Source organism: Lithobates pipiens, unplaced genomic scaffold (genome assembly GCF_037356315.1).
Source record: "Lithobates pipiens isolate NorthernLeopardFrog02 unplaced genomic scaffold, aLitPip1_a1.2 Scaffold_25, whole genome shotgun sequence".
Lineage (NCBI taxonomy): Eukaryota > Metazoa > Chordata > Amphibia > Anura > Ranidae > Lithobates > Lithobates pipiens.
Genome location: NW_027507787.1, coordinates 172,093,250 through 172,112,158, shown reverse-complemented (window position 1 = coordinate 172,112,158; position 18,909 = coordinate 172,093,250). Strand labels below are relative to the sequence as shown.

Here is an 18,909-nt window from a genome sequence, read left to right as displayed (position 1 = left end):
CCCCAAATAAAATAACAAAACAAAGCTATGGACTGGTTTATGTCTCCGAGTGACTGAGAGATGGATGTCTGGCTGGGCAGGGTGACAGGTGTACAACTACCTTCAGCAACCCCTACAGGAACATGGCTATACCTCAAGTTTTTTCACTGGAACTCTCATTCATAATACCACAGGCAAAACTCAATGTAACCAGTTTAACACACACTACTAGTGAGCTTTGGGCAAAGATAACCACACAAGGGCAAAGGTAAAGGTAACCACACAGATAAAAAACTGAGATGAGATCTGTTAATGACCTCCAAATGGATACACAACCTCTGGGTAGAGTGTCTATAGTTTTATTAAGATTTCCATTACAGATAAGAAACTGAATTCAAATATTAGAAGCTTGTTTAAGATTTTCCTCACTGTTTTCTACTGACAAAGATGTCAAGAAAATTGAATTCTTGTTCTGTATGTTCTTTATAGACACTATTCTGTGATTAGTGAGCTTCTTGTGTTTGCTGGGTTTCATGGCTTTGGTGATTTTCTTTGGCCTCTATGGCATTGTAATCTGTTGAAAAAAAAAGAAAATGTGCATTGGATATTGTTATGAGCTTAATTGGTAAGCTAGTGAAGCCTGATAAATGAAAAGTAATAAATTAGTCACTAACAGAAGAGATATCCATCCTACACTTTAAAGACAGGTATACAGTATCTCACAAAAGTGAGTACACCCCTCACATTTTTGTAAATATTTTGTTATATCTTTTAACGTGACAACACTGAAGAAATGACACTTTGCTACAATGTAAAGTACTCAGTGTACAGTTTGCATAACAGTGTACATTTGCTGTCCCCTCAAAACAACAACACACAGCCATTAATGGCTAAACCGCTGAAAACAAAAGTACACCACTAAGTGAAAATGACCAAATTTGGCCCAATTAGCCATTTTTCTTCCCCGATGTCATGTGACTCGTTAGTGTTACAAGGTCTCAGATGTGAATGGGGAGCAGGTATGTTAAATTTGGTATTATTGCTCCCACTCTCTCATACTGATCACTGGAAGTTGAACATGGCACCTTCATGGCAAAGAACTCTCTGAGAATCGGGAAAAAAGAATTGGTGCTCTACATAAAGATGGCCTAGGCTATAATTAGATTGTCAAGACACTGAAACTGAGCTGAAGCACGGTGGCCAAGACCCTACAGCGGTTTAACAGGACAGGTTCCACTCAGAACAGGCCTCACCATGATTGACCAAAGAAGTTGAGTACAGGTGCTCAGCATCATATCCAGAGGTTGTCTTTGGGAAATATATGTATGAGTACTGCCAGCATTGCTGCAGAGGTTGAAGGGGTGGGGGGTCAGCCTGTCAGTGATCAGGCCATACGTCACACACTGCATCAAATTGGTCTGCATGACTGTCATCCCAAAAGGAAGCCTTTTCTAAAGATGATTCAAAAGAAAGCCCGCAAACAGCTTGCTGAAGACAATCAGACTAGGGACATGGATTACTGGAACCACGTCATGTGGTCTGATGAGACCAAGAAACTTATTTAGTCCAGATGGTGTCAAGCGTGTGTGGCAGCAACCAGGTGAAGAGTACAGACACAAGTGTGTCTTGCCTACAATCAAACGTGGTAGTGGGAGTGTCATGGTCTGGGGCTACATGATTGCTGCCGGCACTGAGGAGCTGCAATTCATTGAGGGAACCATGAATGTCAACATGTACTGTGAGATACTGAAGCAGAGCACGATCCCCTTTCTTCAGAGACTGGACCGCAGGACAGTATTCCCACATGATAAAGTCCCGAAACTTACCTCCAAGATGACCATTGCCTTTCTAAAGAAGCTGAGGGTAAAGGTGATGGACTGGCCAAGCATGTCTCCAGACCTACACCCTATTGAGCATCTGTGGGGCATCCTCAAACGAGAGGTGGAGGAGAGCAAGGTCTTGAAAATCCACCAGCTCTGTGATGTTGTAATGGAGGCGTGGAAGAGGACTCCAGTGGCAACCTGTGAGACTCTGGTGAACGCCACACCCAAGAAGGTTAAGGCAGTGCTGGAAATTAATGCTGGAAATTAATGGTGGCCACACAAAATATTGACACTTTAAGCCCATTTGGGACATTTTCACTTAGGGGTGTACTCACTTTTGTTGCCAGTTGTTTAGACATTAACAATTGTGTGTTGATTTATTTTGAGGGAACAGAAAATTTCCACTGTTATACAAGCTGTGCACTCACTACTTTACATTGTAGCAAAGTGTAATTTCTTCAGTGCTGTCACATGAAAAGATATAATAAAATATTTACAAACATGTGAGGGGCGTACTCACGTTTGTAAGATACTGTACATCTGGTATTCATTCTGTCTGCCTCCTTTTGCCACTCTTCCTGTGCGGTACATTACATGGCCAAATGTTAACATTTACAGTATATGAGATTTTTAGCCATCCCTTTCCAAAACCATGGGCTTCAGGATGTGGCTATAACAGCCTCCACTCTTTGCCCTAGAGTGGTGTGTATGTGATAATTTGTGCTCATTCAGCCAAAAGAAAATATGTGAGGTCAGGTACTGATATTGGATGAAAAGACTTGAAAATGACACTCCATTTCAAAGGTATTAAGTGGGGTTGAGGTCAGAACACTGTGCAGGTCACTTAAAAAGATTTAATATGGTTTGAAGGTATTTTATGGCTTCCCCTAACTTAAATGCTAATGAACTGGTTCATGAAGCTCAGGGCAGGAAATTATGCTACAGTAAATAGGGGAGAGGAAAAGACTTGAACAATCCATTTGATCAAGACAAAAGAGCACTAGAAACCGCAGTTCTGGATGACTTTGGAGAAGCAAGCAATTTGGAAGATCTGGAAGGCGACTCCGTCAAAAGGAAAAAAAAAAAAAGTTAAATAGTGGTATACGTATTGCATACTTTGACCATGCTAATTTGGTGGGAAGAGAAGATAGGTTGGGCGTATGTACATTGTAGGCATATTTTGTAATATCTGTCAGTCTTATAATTTATTCCTATAATTGTATGTACAGAATTTTTGTTTAGTGAACCATATTAATACACTACAGAGATTTCTATGATTCCTTGTTCATACGGCAAAGAACCTTAATAGAAGTAAAGTAAGACACCAAGTAAATCAGCAAATATGCTTATTGAGAAAAGTATATTATTTTCTACCTACTAACTGAAAGCTTACAGCAAACATGTCAGCCATTTTTAAAACGTTTAAAGTTCTTAAAACTTGCTCTACAAATTGTCTATTTTCCGCTAGTCAAGAATGTTTCTTTGTGCCCCGCAGATTCGGTTCATTTTTAAACTGAGGGTTTAACTGCCCTGACTTCAACTGCCCTCATAGGAGGAGGTATTCCTGAGTGAAAGTTATAGCAGGGACCATTCCTTTAAAATGTTTAGACGAGGCTCTCGTGCACAGTGCTGGAGGAAGATCAGGCTCAGGTAAGTATTGGGGAGCTGCTGCACAGAGAAAGTTGTTTTTTTACTTCGTGCATAGTATGCATGGAGGTAAAAAAACCTTGAGCCTTTAGACCCCTTTCACACCAAGGGCATTTTGCAGGCTCTATAGCTTTAGAAATAGCGCCTGCAAACCGCCCTAAAACAGCTGCACCATTGTCTGTAGTGTGAAAGCCCTGAGGGCTTTCACACTACAGCAGCGCGCTGGCAGGACGTCAGGAAAAGTCCTGCCAGCAGCTTCTTTGGAGCGGTGAAGGAGTGGTGTGTTTACCGCTCCTCCCCCGCTGCTCCCCATTGAAATCAATGGTGCAGCGATGTAATACCACCAGCAAAACGCTGCTATTGCGGCATATTACTGGCGGTTTTAACCCTTACTCGCCCGCTAGCGGGAGGTGAAAGCGCCCCACTAGCGCCGAAACGCGCCGCAAATCTGACGGTAAAGCGCCGCTAAAAATAGCAGAGTTTTACCGCCGATGCTATAGGCGGCGTGGTGTGAAAGGGGTTTTGGAACCACTTTAATTTCATATGAATTTATATTTTTCTCTATAAATTTGGAAAAATAAGACATTTGTTAGCTCTATATGTAGTTTTAATCTAATTTAAAAGTTCAATCCTAAATACTAGATACACAATTTGTCAAGTCCTGTCAAAAAGTGACAACCAAATTAAGAGCCATTATTATATTTTTCAGGTTTGGTGAAGCCAATAATCACCATCTAATTCATTATTACTAAAATTGTATTTGTATTAAAGCTGAAATGTAATCTGCGTATATATGTCTTCCTTGGTTCCTTCTCCCACCTCATTTACATGCTAATGAAAATTTTAAATAAAACGCTTCCATTTTCTTTACATACATTACTTTAGATCCAGTGACATCATCAGGTTTCTGTGCTTCTCTGGCAGATCATGACTGGTGGGAGGGGAAAGCAGGGTTCTACACATAGCTTCCTGAACGCATTACAGCACCCTGCTTTACTACACCTTCCAAGGGACTTTAGCCCTGATGCAAGCCATAGGCTGGCTCTAGGGGGGGGGGGGGGGACTTATGCAACTATGGAATGAATATCGGTCTGGGGTAGCGGGCTAGGAAGGCTGCTCTGAGTAACACTGAGCCTCCACTGAGCCTCCAAATCCAAGGACTAAAATGATAGATATCATTCATCCCAGTCAGGCTTGGGATGAAAGTGCTAGGTGTCTTCCAGCCAACAGATTAAACAGACTCTATTGGCTTGCTCTAATGAAAAGCTCCCAGTGTGCAGTAAAATCAATAATTTCAGTACAGGAGAGGAGCCTCTTCAGCTGAGCAAGGCTGCAGGTAAGGCTGGGATTCAGCTTTACGTAATAGGAAATATTTTGAATATTTACGGATTATACTCACCATGGAAGAAGCACCATTTGGCATCCACAACGCTAGTATCATAGCAGCAATTTTTCTGCTCGCACTCTTCCTTGGTGATACCTGGTTTACCACAGTCCCTCCTCTCAGAGGCACGCACATTACAGTGAGCTATTAACAGAGAGAAAAATGTATTGGTCATCAACAAGGTTGGGATCTCCTAAATGTCAATATTACGTGAAGATTTAGCTGTGACCACTATGCAGATCAGACTAACACAGACAAAAGAAGAAAAAAAAATACTCCTTACCTTGAGAGCAAGGGGTATTATATGTAGCATGAGTTTTTATCACTGGGAGAAAAGAAGAACATTAGATTAGGGCAACAGGAGAGACATGGTAAACACTGACAATTCTGATTTAAGGGCAGCACAGTGGTGTAGTGGTTAGCACTCTCACCTAGCAGTAAGAAGGGTCGCTGGTTCAAATCCCAACCATGACACTACCTGCCTGGAGTTTGCATGTTCTCCCTGTGCCTGCGTGGGTTTCCTACGGGTACTCTGGTTTCCTCCCACACTCCAAAGACATGCAGGTAAGTTAATTGGCTTCTGTCCAAAATTGACCCTAGTATAAGAATGGGGACCTTGGATTGTGGGCTTCTTGAGGGTAGGGACCGATGTGAGTGTGCAATGTACAGGGATAGGGACAATTGTAGACACTCACTCAGGTTGAACTGGATGGACTGGTGTCTTTATTCAACCTTGCTAATTATGAAACTATTATGAATTATGAAACTATGATGGCCAACCTTTCCTCCTAAAAATACCCAGATTTTAAAACCGTTAGAGGGTGGTAGTGAGGGGAGGAGTGGGCAAGGAGTAATAAGAAAGAGTAGGTGGGTTGGGGGGAGGCATATAACTATATGAGGAGGAGGGAAGTGAAGCAGTGAGTGGGGGAAGAAGGGAAGGAAATGAGGAGTAAAAGCAAAGAAAACTTAAGGGTCTCAGCCACGATAAGTGACCAGTAAAATGGAGATAATGGGAACAGCAGGGAAAGAAAGGGGGGGGGGGTAAATATTAAGGGATATCCAATCACAGGAATGATGAATATTTTGGAGAGTATTGAAGTCCTTATATTTCTATTATGACAGGTTTCCTTTCAAATTTATAATGGGTATAGAATTGTAATTGTGTTTTTATCTGACAATGAGTTCCAGCATAATGCCAAGGAAGAAAATATTATGGAGCCCTGACCAAAATATAGAGAGAGTTTTAGCTAAGCTTCAGCTTAAGGAATTTTATAACTGTTTTTTTTCCCCATGGTAAGGCTAAAAGAATACGAGGTGACTGACGAAGCCGTACAACAATATACAAGTGGACACTAATGACCAATACAGACATCTCTAGCCTAAATCCTAAATCTTAATTTTCTGCAAAAAAATTGTGTTCCATAAATACCGTACTTTATACCAGTTAGATACTAAATATCAGTTATAATAAAATGTTGTACTTATCAGAGCTCAGCAACAATAGGTTTAGTATATGGGCACTTGGACACATGCTAGCTTTTGTGTAGATATCTTCACAATGAACGCAGCAATATTCCTGTAAATAATCATTTATGACCGGATAACCTTGTCCTGTATATTCTCACATACCTGGAACATAGTAATCAAACACTGCAACATTGGCAGGATGCATGTTCTCCACGTGTGTGTGTTGTTCAATAGTGAAAGCAAACTCTCTGGTATCATGATCAAGCTTTAGGAGAAACAATAGTGACAGCGATTAAGAATAAAGTAATAACCTGCGATCAGCATCAGTATCTATAACTAAGAAACAAAAGAAGAACAAAGTACAGATGCAAGGGGGGGTATTGGGAGCAGGCTGAGTTCCTAAAGTGAAACATCATGCAAATATTTTGAAATTCAATCCAGTTACCTATACATTAAGGCCCCATTCACACCTGAGCGTTTTGTAGCTCGAAGCCTGAAGCTACAAAATGCTGGAGGGGAAAAAAATCTATTATTCTCAATGGAGATGGTTCACATCTCCACTCCAAGTCGCCTGAAGCCGAATGCCTGAAGCTCAAACAAGTTCCGGACCCTTTTTTGTCGCTCGAATCGGGCAGATTTGGGCGTTTTTCTTTTTACATTGGCGACCTTTTGCCCTGCACAAAATCGCAGCAAAACACACCACAAAATTGCGGTAAAAATGATGCAAAAATTTGCCTGAAAACGCTATGCTCAGGTGCGAATAGGGCCTTAAGGGTCCCTTCACACCTTTTCATTTTGGTATCAGCATGTACTCATTATAGCCTTGTGGTGCCACTCATTCTGAAGAGCACCCCAATGCTGAGTGGCAAAAAAAAAGGTAATTTCTGGTTTTAGTTGTGCTGAGGTCCACTAGCAGCCTATTGAAAATTATGGTTTGAATTAATGCAAAGGACATTAACATGCATGTAGAAATGCACCAGAATACTCCCCAAAAGTGTAAAGGTTAACATGACAGGGAATCGCCAGCAGAAAAAGAAGATATCCGAATGATGCCTGCAGCTCTCCCTACTGCCAGCCCCCCTGCCATATTAGCAGAGCCAGACAGAGAAAAAGTTTAAATGGTTTCAAAATATTTTGAGGTGCAGAAGAACTTTTAATTAAAAAAACAACATACACATTAAAAATAATGTAATGGGTAGGTATTGTGACTACAATATAATGTACATAAAAAAAAAAAAGATATAGCTCTTACATGATCCAAGTAGATTTGGACCTCTCCAGGTAAGACATCTACTCTTCTAACATCATAACGCCTCTTCAGCTAGAATAAAAAGCATATTTCAAGCATGAGTTCCTGTCAAAGAGCTGTAAGAGCAATTGTGACCTAGAGGGCATCATGTAATTAAAGTCTAATGGAAGAGCAGTTACAATTGCTCATAGCAACCAATCAGATACTTACTTTCATTCTCTAATACTGCTTTATAAACATGAAATTTAGAATCTGAATGGCTGTTAAAAACAATTCTTCCTTCTGACTCTTTCATAACTTAACCCTATATTGTGGTTGGCAGCTTTCTGGCTTTACCCACCTAAAGGATCGGTAAGGTGAAATATACTGTAGAACTAAAATTAAATAATATATGCATCACATGTTTTGGGTGAGGCCGTTGAGTGCCCCTGTGCTACTGATACAAACCTCCTCTGAATGGGCACACTAATGCAATTCAGGAAATGCCGCGATCTATGTGCATTTCCTGCCCCACATTCAAATTGCACTGCCCTTGTGATCTGCAATGGATGTCAGTGCAATCTAAACACCAACCCAAAGGCAGGTCGCAAACAGTGTTTGCCAGCACCGGATCGCATGGTACAAAACAACCATATAATCCATTTGCAGTGAAGTGCCAAAATTGCTGCATGCAAGGCTTTAGTGCAATGCAGTGCGATTTGAGTCCATTCAAAATGCGCAAGGTGAATTAAACAGGAATGTGCTGTGGTTCCCGTGTGGTTCACATACGGTTCATAGTGTAAACTGAGCCTCGGGAACACTGTTCGTAGTCTCTACCTATTGCTCTGAAGAGGGACATCAAATGATGCAGAGATGTTGGAGGAGGTTAGAAGACATGCCGCATACACACGATCGGACTTTCCGCCAACAAAACCGTGGATTTTTGTTCAAAGGTTGTTGGCTCAAACTTGTCTTGCATACACACAGTCACACAAATGTCGGCCAACAATTACGAACATGGGAACGCGGTGATGTACAAGACATACGATGAGCCGAGAAAAAGGAAATTCATTAGGCAGTGCGGCTCCTTCTGCTTGATTCTGAGCATGCGTGAACTTTTGTCCGACAGGCTTGTGTATACGTGATCAGACTTTCCAACAACAATTTTTTGTTGGCGGAAAATTTGAGAACCTGCTATCAAACATTTGTTGGCAGAAAGTTCAACAGCAAATGTTCGATGGAGCATACACATGGTCGGACTTACCGACAACAACCTCACATCGAACATTTCCAGTCGGAAAATCTGAACGTGTGTACGCGGCATAACTCTGCATGAAGTATTCATTCTGCAAGAAGGTGTGAGCAAACAGTGTTCTGCCTGCTTATCTTACACGTAACATATTTTAAGTTTTTTCAAACCTATCCTCAAACCCCATCAACATTTCATGTTTTGCATAAATCCACATAGCTACATAAACTGCATTACTTGGACACTCCGTTTATAACATAACCCATGCCTTGACAGTGACCAACATAGTATTACTAAATAGATAGTTATAAAGCTTTATACATTGATAGGTTTTTTGTACTCACTAAAAATCTTTAAATTCATTGAGGGACAAATAACCTTCTTGTTATACTGCCACCTATAATAGATTTGGAGACTGGTAAAAAAACAAAAACAAAAAAAAACACTGTTGGCCATCCAAGGGTAAAACCCCTCCTGCCACCAGCATGCCTCGGTTTTGTAGCAAAGCAAGCACCATCCACTGTACTCACTAAGCAAATATTAGAGAGAGAGATAGCATGGGGCAATGCCAGCAGTTCTGGATCTGGAAAATGTTCCACATGGAACTCAGTGCCCAGGGGTCACTTCCAGGCTCACCCTGCAATCTCCAACCCATCAGTGTCTGGAAGTAAGGTTCAAAGCCAGGCTGAGGACAACCACAAAGGTGAGTTGCAAGTCAGAGGACAAACCCTTCAAAAGTAGTGTAGAAAACAGCCTTGATGGAAAGAAAAGGTGAAGAAAAAACATCACAGTATCACAACAGTCTTTAAAACAGCATAGTTGATGAAAGGACATCCATGTTCTTAAGACATTAAAAAACTGAGACATGGTGGTAACAGGAGGCATTATAACCTAGAGTGGTCTAAATTTTTTGTGTGCTGAAATCCAATCTTTCTGTAAGTGGCAGTAGAACCTGCATGCATAGGATTTCCTTTGTCCCCCAACAGATGAGAAAGAAAGCACATATATTGCTTTTTTTATTTTTTATTTGCTGCAGCTTTAAATGGCCTAAACAAGAGTCAAGGGCAGAAAACATACAGATACAAAAAAAGCAAATATTAGGAAGTATATACCACAAACATCTTAATAGCTTTAAGGGGATCTTCACCTAAATAATGTATTGCCCTTATTTGTGTAGCTTTTACGTCTGACATCTTTGCCAGGGTGAGGGTGACATATGCTGTGCAATATCTGTGAATATCTCATGCATGTACAGACACTATGGGTCCAAAGGACCTAGCAGAGGCCAGTGGCATGTCTGCACATTTACTAAACCAGATACAGTAACTTCCTTGCACATTCACAGACACTCATCATCAAGTCTTTTAAGGCCCATAGAATGTCAGAGACCATAATATATCTCTGCATGCCCATAATTTAGCAGGATTATGTCTCTGCCAGGTTTTATACATACTCAGAATATGAATTCAAAATGGTAGCATTGGTGCAGGGCTCCACAGAAGAGCTTTGGGTTGCAAGAAGCCAACACTGGACACCAAGAACCAGTAAGCATCCATTATTTCATTTACATACAGAAACAATTACCAAGGAATAAAAAAAAGTTTTTGTTTTAAAATGTTGAAGTCCCAAGCTGTATTTAAACCAGATGCACATAAGGTATACTGCATTTTACAGTCACGCCAGTAGAACATCTTCTTGTCCCTATGTACAAAGGACAATGTTTATATCCTTTTCCTGACCTTGGTCTACCAGCAAATCATGATTTTCCACCTTGATTTTGATCTTGGCATGCTTCTCATCTATGAAATACTTCAGGTGAAGATTCCTTACGTCAATCCTTCTACGAGTATATGGCACCTACCTTCCTAATGCTGCTAGCTACTGGAACAAATCCTGATAAAAGCTCTGCTTCAATCATAATCATGTTGGTTTTAGATCGTTTTCCTATGTATCTAAAAAAGAACAAATTAATTTAAGATGAATCAGCTCTAGGTTCTTATTTAACATTCTTCTAATCAGAAACAAGAAAAAATAAATATAAATCAACCACATTAGAGGTGTCATTACAATTTTTTATTAGTTATTTTTGTAGCTTGCTTCTTTTTGCTTTTCTTTTTCTTGCTACTTACTGTAGTATGTAGATAGGTTCTGATGCATGATAATCGTATATGACTTAGTTTACCCATTTGTGCACCAGCCTGTAATACCCCTTCATTGCCAGGCCATCTTCAGTGCTGTGATGGCGTGACAGACAACCAATGTTTTTCTTTATTTTTTACAGAACATATCAAATTTATGTTTTACAGAACATGTCAAATCGGCCCAATGTGAACGGGGGGCTAAATACTACTTTCTCCTCTTCCTCAAAGTGAATGTGTTTATATTTGTAATCATTGTCACAAGGTGCAGAGCTACTCTGATCAGGTCTTTGCATTTTTCTTGATTTACTAAAGGCAAAAAGAGTGTTCACTTGCAACAGAGAAAATGCACTTCAAAGAAAACGTTCCCCTGAGCGTAGTGAAAGAAGTGAAGCTCTGCTGACTTTCATCGTTCAAGCAAAAATGTGATTTTATTTTTTCCTTGGATGTGATTGAGTATTTTTTGCAAAGCGAAAAATTGGCCATATTAACTAAGCTAGAAAAATAACCTTGCAAAGTAAACAGCCTATTTTCCTTTCATAAATCTACCCTATTGTGTCTGTGGTGTGAGATGTCTGATGATGACTCAGATCACAGCCATTTACAGGCACACTGGGAGCCTGTGTGTTTTCTGAAGTGCAGTTTATTAAAGGCACTCTCGAAATACATGTCCACCACTCCATTTCAAAACAAAACAGGGGTAGTAATGTGGTTAAAGACTATTTTTATGTTCTGAGCTTGCTATGAAATATTTAAACTTGGGATATTTTTAAAAGGAGTGGGAGGTATTTGGAACCAGGCTTACAAAAGAAGCATACCAAGAAATTAAGGCCTGGAAGCTGTAGAGAACCTTACATGCACCTTGGGAATCTAAAAGACTCCTAAAAGAAGAAAATAGTTATTTCGGTTAAAAATCGGCATGATCCTGACAAGCCCTATTGACGGACTACCTTTTTTATCCTGAACCATCGCCATCTCAACCCCCCCCCCCCCCCCCCCGCCCAACCTTTTTTATTTTACCCTATGTACCTCAGAAAATTGTTTGCTGGACATGCAAGTTATATGACCGAAGTTTTCAATGTTTACACATTATGGATGTAATGACTTGATTCTGCCCTTTCTGGGATTCAATTTATTAAAAAAAATTATATTTGAAAAAAAAAAAATCAACATGATCTTTGGTGATATGAAAACAAAAGGGATAATGTTTTTCTCCCAACAACTGCTCATGTACCTAAATTACCACTACCAGTCTTAAAAGAGATTTGCAATGTCCTCATTTGAAACTCTACAACAAAATGTCTTTAGAAAGTAACATTTTTAAAACTGGTTAGAAATCTTAGTTTGCCAAAGATGGCTAAACTCTGTTTGGAACCCAAATCTGTTACAGCAGCAATAATTCAAAAATATTGTTATATATGGATACATAAGTGCAACATTTCTGAATAGTACTAAACTGATCTTGACCCAAACTAAAAAAAAATAGCTAAACTACAGCTGTTGAGACCCCTGGATGCTTGGCCCAGGTGAAAGATGTAGGGCTTCCTGTCAGGATACATGGCATAGGCCTGACTTAGAAGCATTTCAAAGCCCCACGTAAAGCCTGGGCTTAAGATCAAAGGAACTCCAGTTGATTTCAAAACTAATACAGATAACCTGATGCCTGCACATCAGCACTGTTGTTACAGAAGGCACTTTTTAGTCAACTTCACCTTCGAGTATGCATTGGATGTTTGATCTCACCTGGCTTCTATGTGGACATCAAACTTTCTCTGTGCCTCCTGGGTGCAGACAGCTGGCTCGGTGGTTACATTAACAGAAAAGTGAACTTCATGTTCATCAGGAACCTCAGAATAATGTAGATGTGCCTACAGAGAGATATGCGATTAAGACATTCACATTTGTGTTTTTTTTTTTTTAATATTACATTTATTTATTTTTTTCAAACAAATAGTTTTTTTTTTTTTAGCAAAAGAAACAAAAAAAATAGTTTCTGTTCTAACATTTTGCATTTTTTTAATTTTTCAATTTCCCCCCCAAAAAACCCCAAAAAACCCACAATTACAACTTCAAAAAACTCGCCATTCCTCTTACAAAATACCTAGGACTATGTATTTTCCAAAAAGGGTTCATTTGGGGGTATTTGTATTGTCCTGGAGTTTTCAGGCCTCAAGAAATTACATAGGCTGTCAATACATCAGGATTGATCAATTTTCAGATATACAGTGGGTGTACAAAAGAATCACCCCCTTTAAAATAATCACATTTTGTGTCCCTGAAGCCTGAAATTAAGACAGACACCGCTTTTGTTGCATTCATCTGTTTTTACTGTTGCTATTAGCTTTTGTACCACCACCCCCTCCCTTTAGAATGTAAGCTCTATGAGCAGGGCCCTCCTGTACCTTTTGTATTGTACTGTAATTGTGTTGCCCCCCCTATACATTGTAAAGCGCTGTGTAAACTGTTGGCGCTATATAGATCGTTAATAATAATAATTGCAAGATATAACACCAACATGTCAGAAAACAGAATTACTGAGTTGGATAAGCCCCTCCCTTATGTCAGTATTTTGTTGAACCACATTTTGCTTTAATTACTGCCTTTAGTCTGTTGGGATATATCTCTACTAACGTTTCACATCTAGACTTTTCAGTATTTGCCCACTTTTCTTTGCAGAACTGCTTAGGTTCAGTAAAATTTGATGGTGACTGTTTGTGGATTGCAGTCTTCAAGTTATTCCACAGATTTTCAATGGGTTTAAGTCTGGACTCTGACTAAGCCATGCAAGGACATTGATCCTTTCCTCCTTAAATCACTTTGCTGTTATTTTTGCTGTTTGCTTTAGGTCATTGACACGTTGGAAGGTAAACCTTCCGATTGACAACTTTCTGGAAAAAGTGCTCCAGTCCCTTCTGCAGAGAAACACCCCCATGCTTTACTGTAGGAATGGTGTTATTTGGATGGTGAGCTCTACTGGATTTCCACCAGCCATATCGTTTGGTGTTGAGGGCAAATAATTAAATTTTAGTCTCATTTGACCATAACACCTTTTTTCATGTGGCCTCAGAATCTTCAAGGTGCATTTTGGCAAAGCTCAGTTGTGACTGCATGTGGCCTTTCTGGAGTGGCTTTTTTCTTGCAACCCTCCCATTCAAGCCACATTTGTGAAGAATTTGTAATATTGTTGTCACATGCACACAATGACCACTCTTTGTCATAAATTCCTGCAACTGCTTCAGAGTTGCTGTAGGCCTCTTGGCGGTCTCTCTAACCAGTTTCCTCCTGGCTCTTTCAGCCGGTTTGGATCAATGTCCTGATCCAGGGAGGGTCTGTTGTACCAAATACCTTCCACTTCTTAATAATAGACTTCACTGTGCTTCTAGGCATTGATAAAGGCTTTCACATTTTTTTGTATCCATTTTATGACTTGTGCCTGTCCATAACTTTATCCCAGCGATCTTTCGACAGTGCCTTGCCACACACAGTTGATTGTTTGCTTCAGCTGCACTACCAGGGACCGAAAAGCTTGAGGAAAGCTCTTTTCTTGCTGAGCTAATCAAAATTACCACAGCTGATCACAGTTGAAAGTCAAATGGCTTTGTGCACCATTGAGAAGGTGATTAGCTACATCTGATTGAGGTTACAAGTCATTTTAGGAGGGGGGTGATAGTTTTCCAACTCAGTGATTGTTTTTAATTTTTGTTTATTTTTTTTCTGACATGTTGGTGTTAAATATTTCACTTGGATGTTATAAGTTGCACTGAGTAAATACAGCTGGATAAAACAAAAACTGTTTGTCTTCATTACAAGCTGCAAAGCAACAAAATGTGGGGTGAATATTTTCTACAGCCACTATATACACCGATCAGCCATAACATTATGACCACTGACAGGTAAAGGTAATATGGAATCTGAAAATTGGTGGGATATATTATACAGAACATGTTGTCCATAAAGTTAATGTGTTGAAAGCAGAAAAAAATGGGCATCGCAGTCTGTTGTGCATGGGACTGTGAAGTCCATGGTGACCCATGTTCACAGCCAAAAGCTTCTACAATGGTCACATCAGAACTGGACTACGGAGCAATGGAAGAAGGTGGCCTGGTCTGATGAATCACATTTTCTTTTATATCATGTGGATGGCCGAGTGCATGTGCGTCCCTTACCTGAGGAAGAGATGGCACCAGGATGCGGTATAAGAAGGCAAATTGGCAAAGGCATTGTGATGTTTTGGTCAATGTTCTGCTGGGAAGCTTTGGGTCCTGCCATTCATGTGAATGTTACTTTGGTGTCCATGTTTCAACGAGTTAGGGCTGTTTTAGCAAAAGGGGGCCATACTCAATATTATGTGGGTGGTCATAATGTTATAGCTGATCAGTGTATACCATAGTTTATGGACTCCTTAACTTTCCTACAGACTAAATAAACACAGATTTGAGTTATTTTTAAGAAATGTAGCAGATTACATTTGGACCTACATTTATGAAGAAATACAATTTTGCAAATAAATAACCTATTAGAAATAAAGAAAAACATGGTTTGTTTTTTTTCTAAATTTTTGTTATTTTTATTTTTTGCAAAAAAATAAAAAAAACTCAGTGGTAATTATATACCACCAAAAGAATGCGTGAAAAAAGAGATACCTTTTTTTATGGGTACAGTGTTTTTTCATGACCGCACTATTGTCAGTGTGACAGCGCTGAAAGCTGAAATTTGGCTTGGGCAGGAAGGAGGTAAAAGTGCCCCGCATTGAAGTGGATACATTAATTTTTTTTACATTTTTCTAATACATGCAGTGATCAGAGCAATACAATGTACCATATTAACACTTTACTATTCTGGGGAGGTGATCAAGAGTTTTTTTTTTTTTTTTTTTATATATACACACTATGATTGCTTATAACTGTGCATTTTACAGTTATAAGCAACCACTTTTTCGGAATGAAAACTATTCATTCAGTGTTTACTGTTGTGACTAGCTGTGACTGGTCACTGGTAATCACATGGTACAGATGGGCTGTGATTGGCTCAGTCTGTACTATGTAATCAGTGTGACCAATCAAAGAGCTCATCACAAAAGTACACAATAAAAGGCATGAATCAAAGCCTTTCATTGTGTACAACTGTCATGTGATCTTCTGTGACTGGCCACAGCGATCACATGGCCTGCTGCTGGTACAGTGATCTGTCATCGGCCGTATCCGGTACACACAGCAAGGCACAGATCGCGCTGAAGCATGACCTATGGAGCACGCACAAGGCTGATCCTGGCAGGACATCAAAATTAGGGACAGTTGGAAGTTTCGAGATATATATATATATATATATATACACACACACACACACACACACACACACACACACACACACACACATGGTATTTTCAAAAGCAGAACATGTTGTTTCTCTTATCTATTTCCAGAACTGCCTGTATTGTTTTCTTATGTAGCACTTACACCTGTAGGAGCCACTGGAAATTTGCCCAGGTTCTTACTCCGTGGATTGACCCACAGCCAGGCACACAATCTCAACCACACCTTTCCTCAGTAAACTTCTCCTGTTTTCAATACTACACCCTGCATGTGAGTACAGAAGTAGGTGGGAACAATTTCCTGGAGGAGGAGAACAGGTGCATGGTATTTACTAATGAAGTGAGCTGGTCAATTACTTCCTGGGTCTTAACTGTTTTCATGTCCCGAATCTACATACCAGAAAGTCATGAACTTTTTTGGGGAGGAAACTGGACAGGTAAGGTTTTCCTAAAATACTAAGAAAGCTTTATTTTTTTCTGCAACAAAAGTACATTAAACACTTGCCGACCGCCCTATAAGGGCCGGTTCACACTGCGGAGGATGCGAGGCGTCACGACTTGCCTCGCCACAATCTGACAAGTCGCCCCCGTTCTGTACAATGGAACCGTTCTGAGAGGAGCGACTCGAGTCGCTCCGACTCAGAAAAAAGGTTCCTGTACTACTTCTGGGCGACCTCGGGGCGACTTGCATTGACTTCTATACAGAAGTCATTTGCAAATCGCCGCTGAAGTCGTGGCAGGTCGCGGCGAGGCAAGTTGGTGTCGCCTCGCATCGCCCGCAGTGTGAACCGGCCCTAACAGTTTTACTGCTACATGACGGCTGCTGTGCAAGAGATCTTGTATATATACTTGATCCTGCACTTGAGTAGGGGGTGCAAATGTGCTCCACCGGCTCACTCCTGCTGTGATGACACACAATGGGAGCTGATTGACAGGTACTGTGGACTCGATGTCTGCTGGCACCCACCAAATGTAAACAAGGCACATTGCCGTTCTGATAGGAGGGAAGGCATGGATCCTGTATTTCTGCAAAGTAGGGACAAAGAAACATGTCTTTCCCTAGCAAATGCACCTCCCTCACTGTAATAAAACCCAGGCTAGGCACACAGTTAACCCTTTGATTGCCCCTGATGTTAACCCCTTCCCAGTCAGTGTCATCAGTACAGTGACAGTGCATATTTTTAGCACTGATCACTGCATTGGTGTCACCGGTTCCCAAAAAGTGTCAGAATGTCCACCTCAATATCGCAGTCTCGCTATAAGTCACTGAAAGCTGCCAATACTTCTAGTAAAATAAATAAAAATATCCCATAGTTTTAAGATGCTGTAACTTTTGCACAAACCAATCAATATACACTTATTGGTATTTCTTTTACTGAAAATATAGAACAGAATATATATTGGCCTAAATTGATGAAGAAACTCGATTTTTAATTTTTTTTTTTATTGGATATGTTTTATAGCATAAAGTAAAAAAAATATATATATTTTTTTCCAAGAGTATTTTTTTTTGTTTATAGTTCCAAAAAAAAAAAAATGCAGAGGTGATCAAATACCACCAAAATAAAACTCTATTTGTGGGAAATAAAGGACATAAACTTTATTTGGGTACAGTGCCGCATGAACAGGCAATTGTTAAAGTAAATTTTCCAGGAGTCAAGTGGTTAATGTTTTATTGGTATTGGATCTGAAAAAGGGGAACTTTTAAGCAATATAGTTTAGTTCAAGTAATATAACGTCAACTTATATTTCCTTTTTGTCTCTTTACTCAGATTTGGGGAGCCACAGGTTTATAGGTGATCTTAAACCTAAAAAAGGTGCAACAAGATCTACCATCTGCACATTCTGGAAACATTAGACAGCTCAAGGCAGATGAAATAACAGCATTCTACTCACTTGTGTGTAAACACAGCCATCTCCTTTGACAGAGGCGGTGTAAGTTCCTGGGACTTTAGGCAGATCCACTGTTTGGACAAGGAGGCTGTTCTGCTTGGTTACATGAACCTCTTTGTGAAATCCTGAATCATCTTCAATAACAACAGTTGAGTCTCCCTTCTTGTGGTTGGTGGCTTTGGCATATTTAGCAAGAGCATGAAGAGCTAATGTAGTGTCCTGTAACATATAAAATCAATTATAAACAATGTCACTTAATTCCATATTTTTCCATTTACACACCTTTGTATATCATATGCATTCACAATCAGTAATGCAACTAAAGTTGTAAAAAAAAAAAAAATAATAATTATATATATATATATATATATATATATATATATATATATATATATATATATATATATATATTATTTTTTTATTTTTTTTTACAAACAACATTCTTTATTTGAGAAGAGTGTATGTTTACAAGATAATCACAATTATATTACAAGTATTGTACAGATTTGGAAGAAAAATAAAGTAAAGAAAATTAACCAGACATATTTGAATACAAACACTGTCATGACACGCCTTGCATCTGCTAAATTGAGATGGCGTCCGATAGTCTCATACACAGTGTTTGGAGGATAAAAAAAAACAAAAAAAAACTGTCAACTCTGTAGTCTCCATGTTAAACCGAAACCTGCTTCCATCTCGGTACATGTAGAGGCCTTTTCTAACCAAGTATCCCAAATTTTACCATACTTAGACACCTTTCACACTAGGGCGTTTTGCAGACGCTATAGCG

The 18,909-nt window shown here is 39.7% G+C and overlaps 1 protein-coding gene across 1 annotated transcript in view; it reads right to left on the bottom strand.

Moving 5' to 3' along the window:
- Window positions 1-322: 322 nt before the first annotated feature.
- LOC143930663 (alpha-2-macroglobulin-like protein 1) overlaps window positions 323-18,909 on the bottom strand; it is a 177,732-nt gene continuing 159,145 nt past the window's right edge. Inside the window, exons 30-37 of the mRNA XM_077455162.1 lie at window positions 18,123-18,338; window positions 12,659-12,783; window positions 10,639-10,729; window positions 7,553-7,621; window positions 6,463-6,565; window positions 5,117-5,158; window positions 4,849-4,977; window positions 323-553 (exon numbers count right to left, since the gene is read on the bottom strand). Coding sequence (XP_077311288.1) covers window positions 483-553; window positions 4,849-4,977; window positions 5,117-5,158; window positions 6,463-6,565; window positions 7,553-7,621; window positions 10,639-10,729; window positions 12,659-12,783; window positions 18,123-18,338 — 846 coding nt within the window. The 3' untranslated portion in view covers window positions 323-482. The remainder of the gene's footprint in view (window positions 554-4,848; window positions 4,978-5,116; window positions 5,159-6,462; window positions 6,566-7,552; window positions 7,622-10,638; window positions 10,730-12,658; window positions 12,784-18,122; window positions 18,339-18,909) is intronic.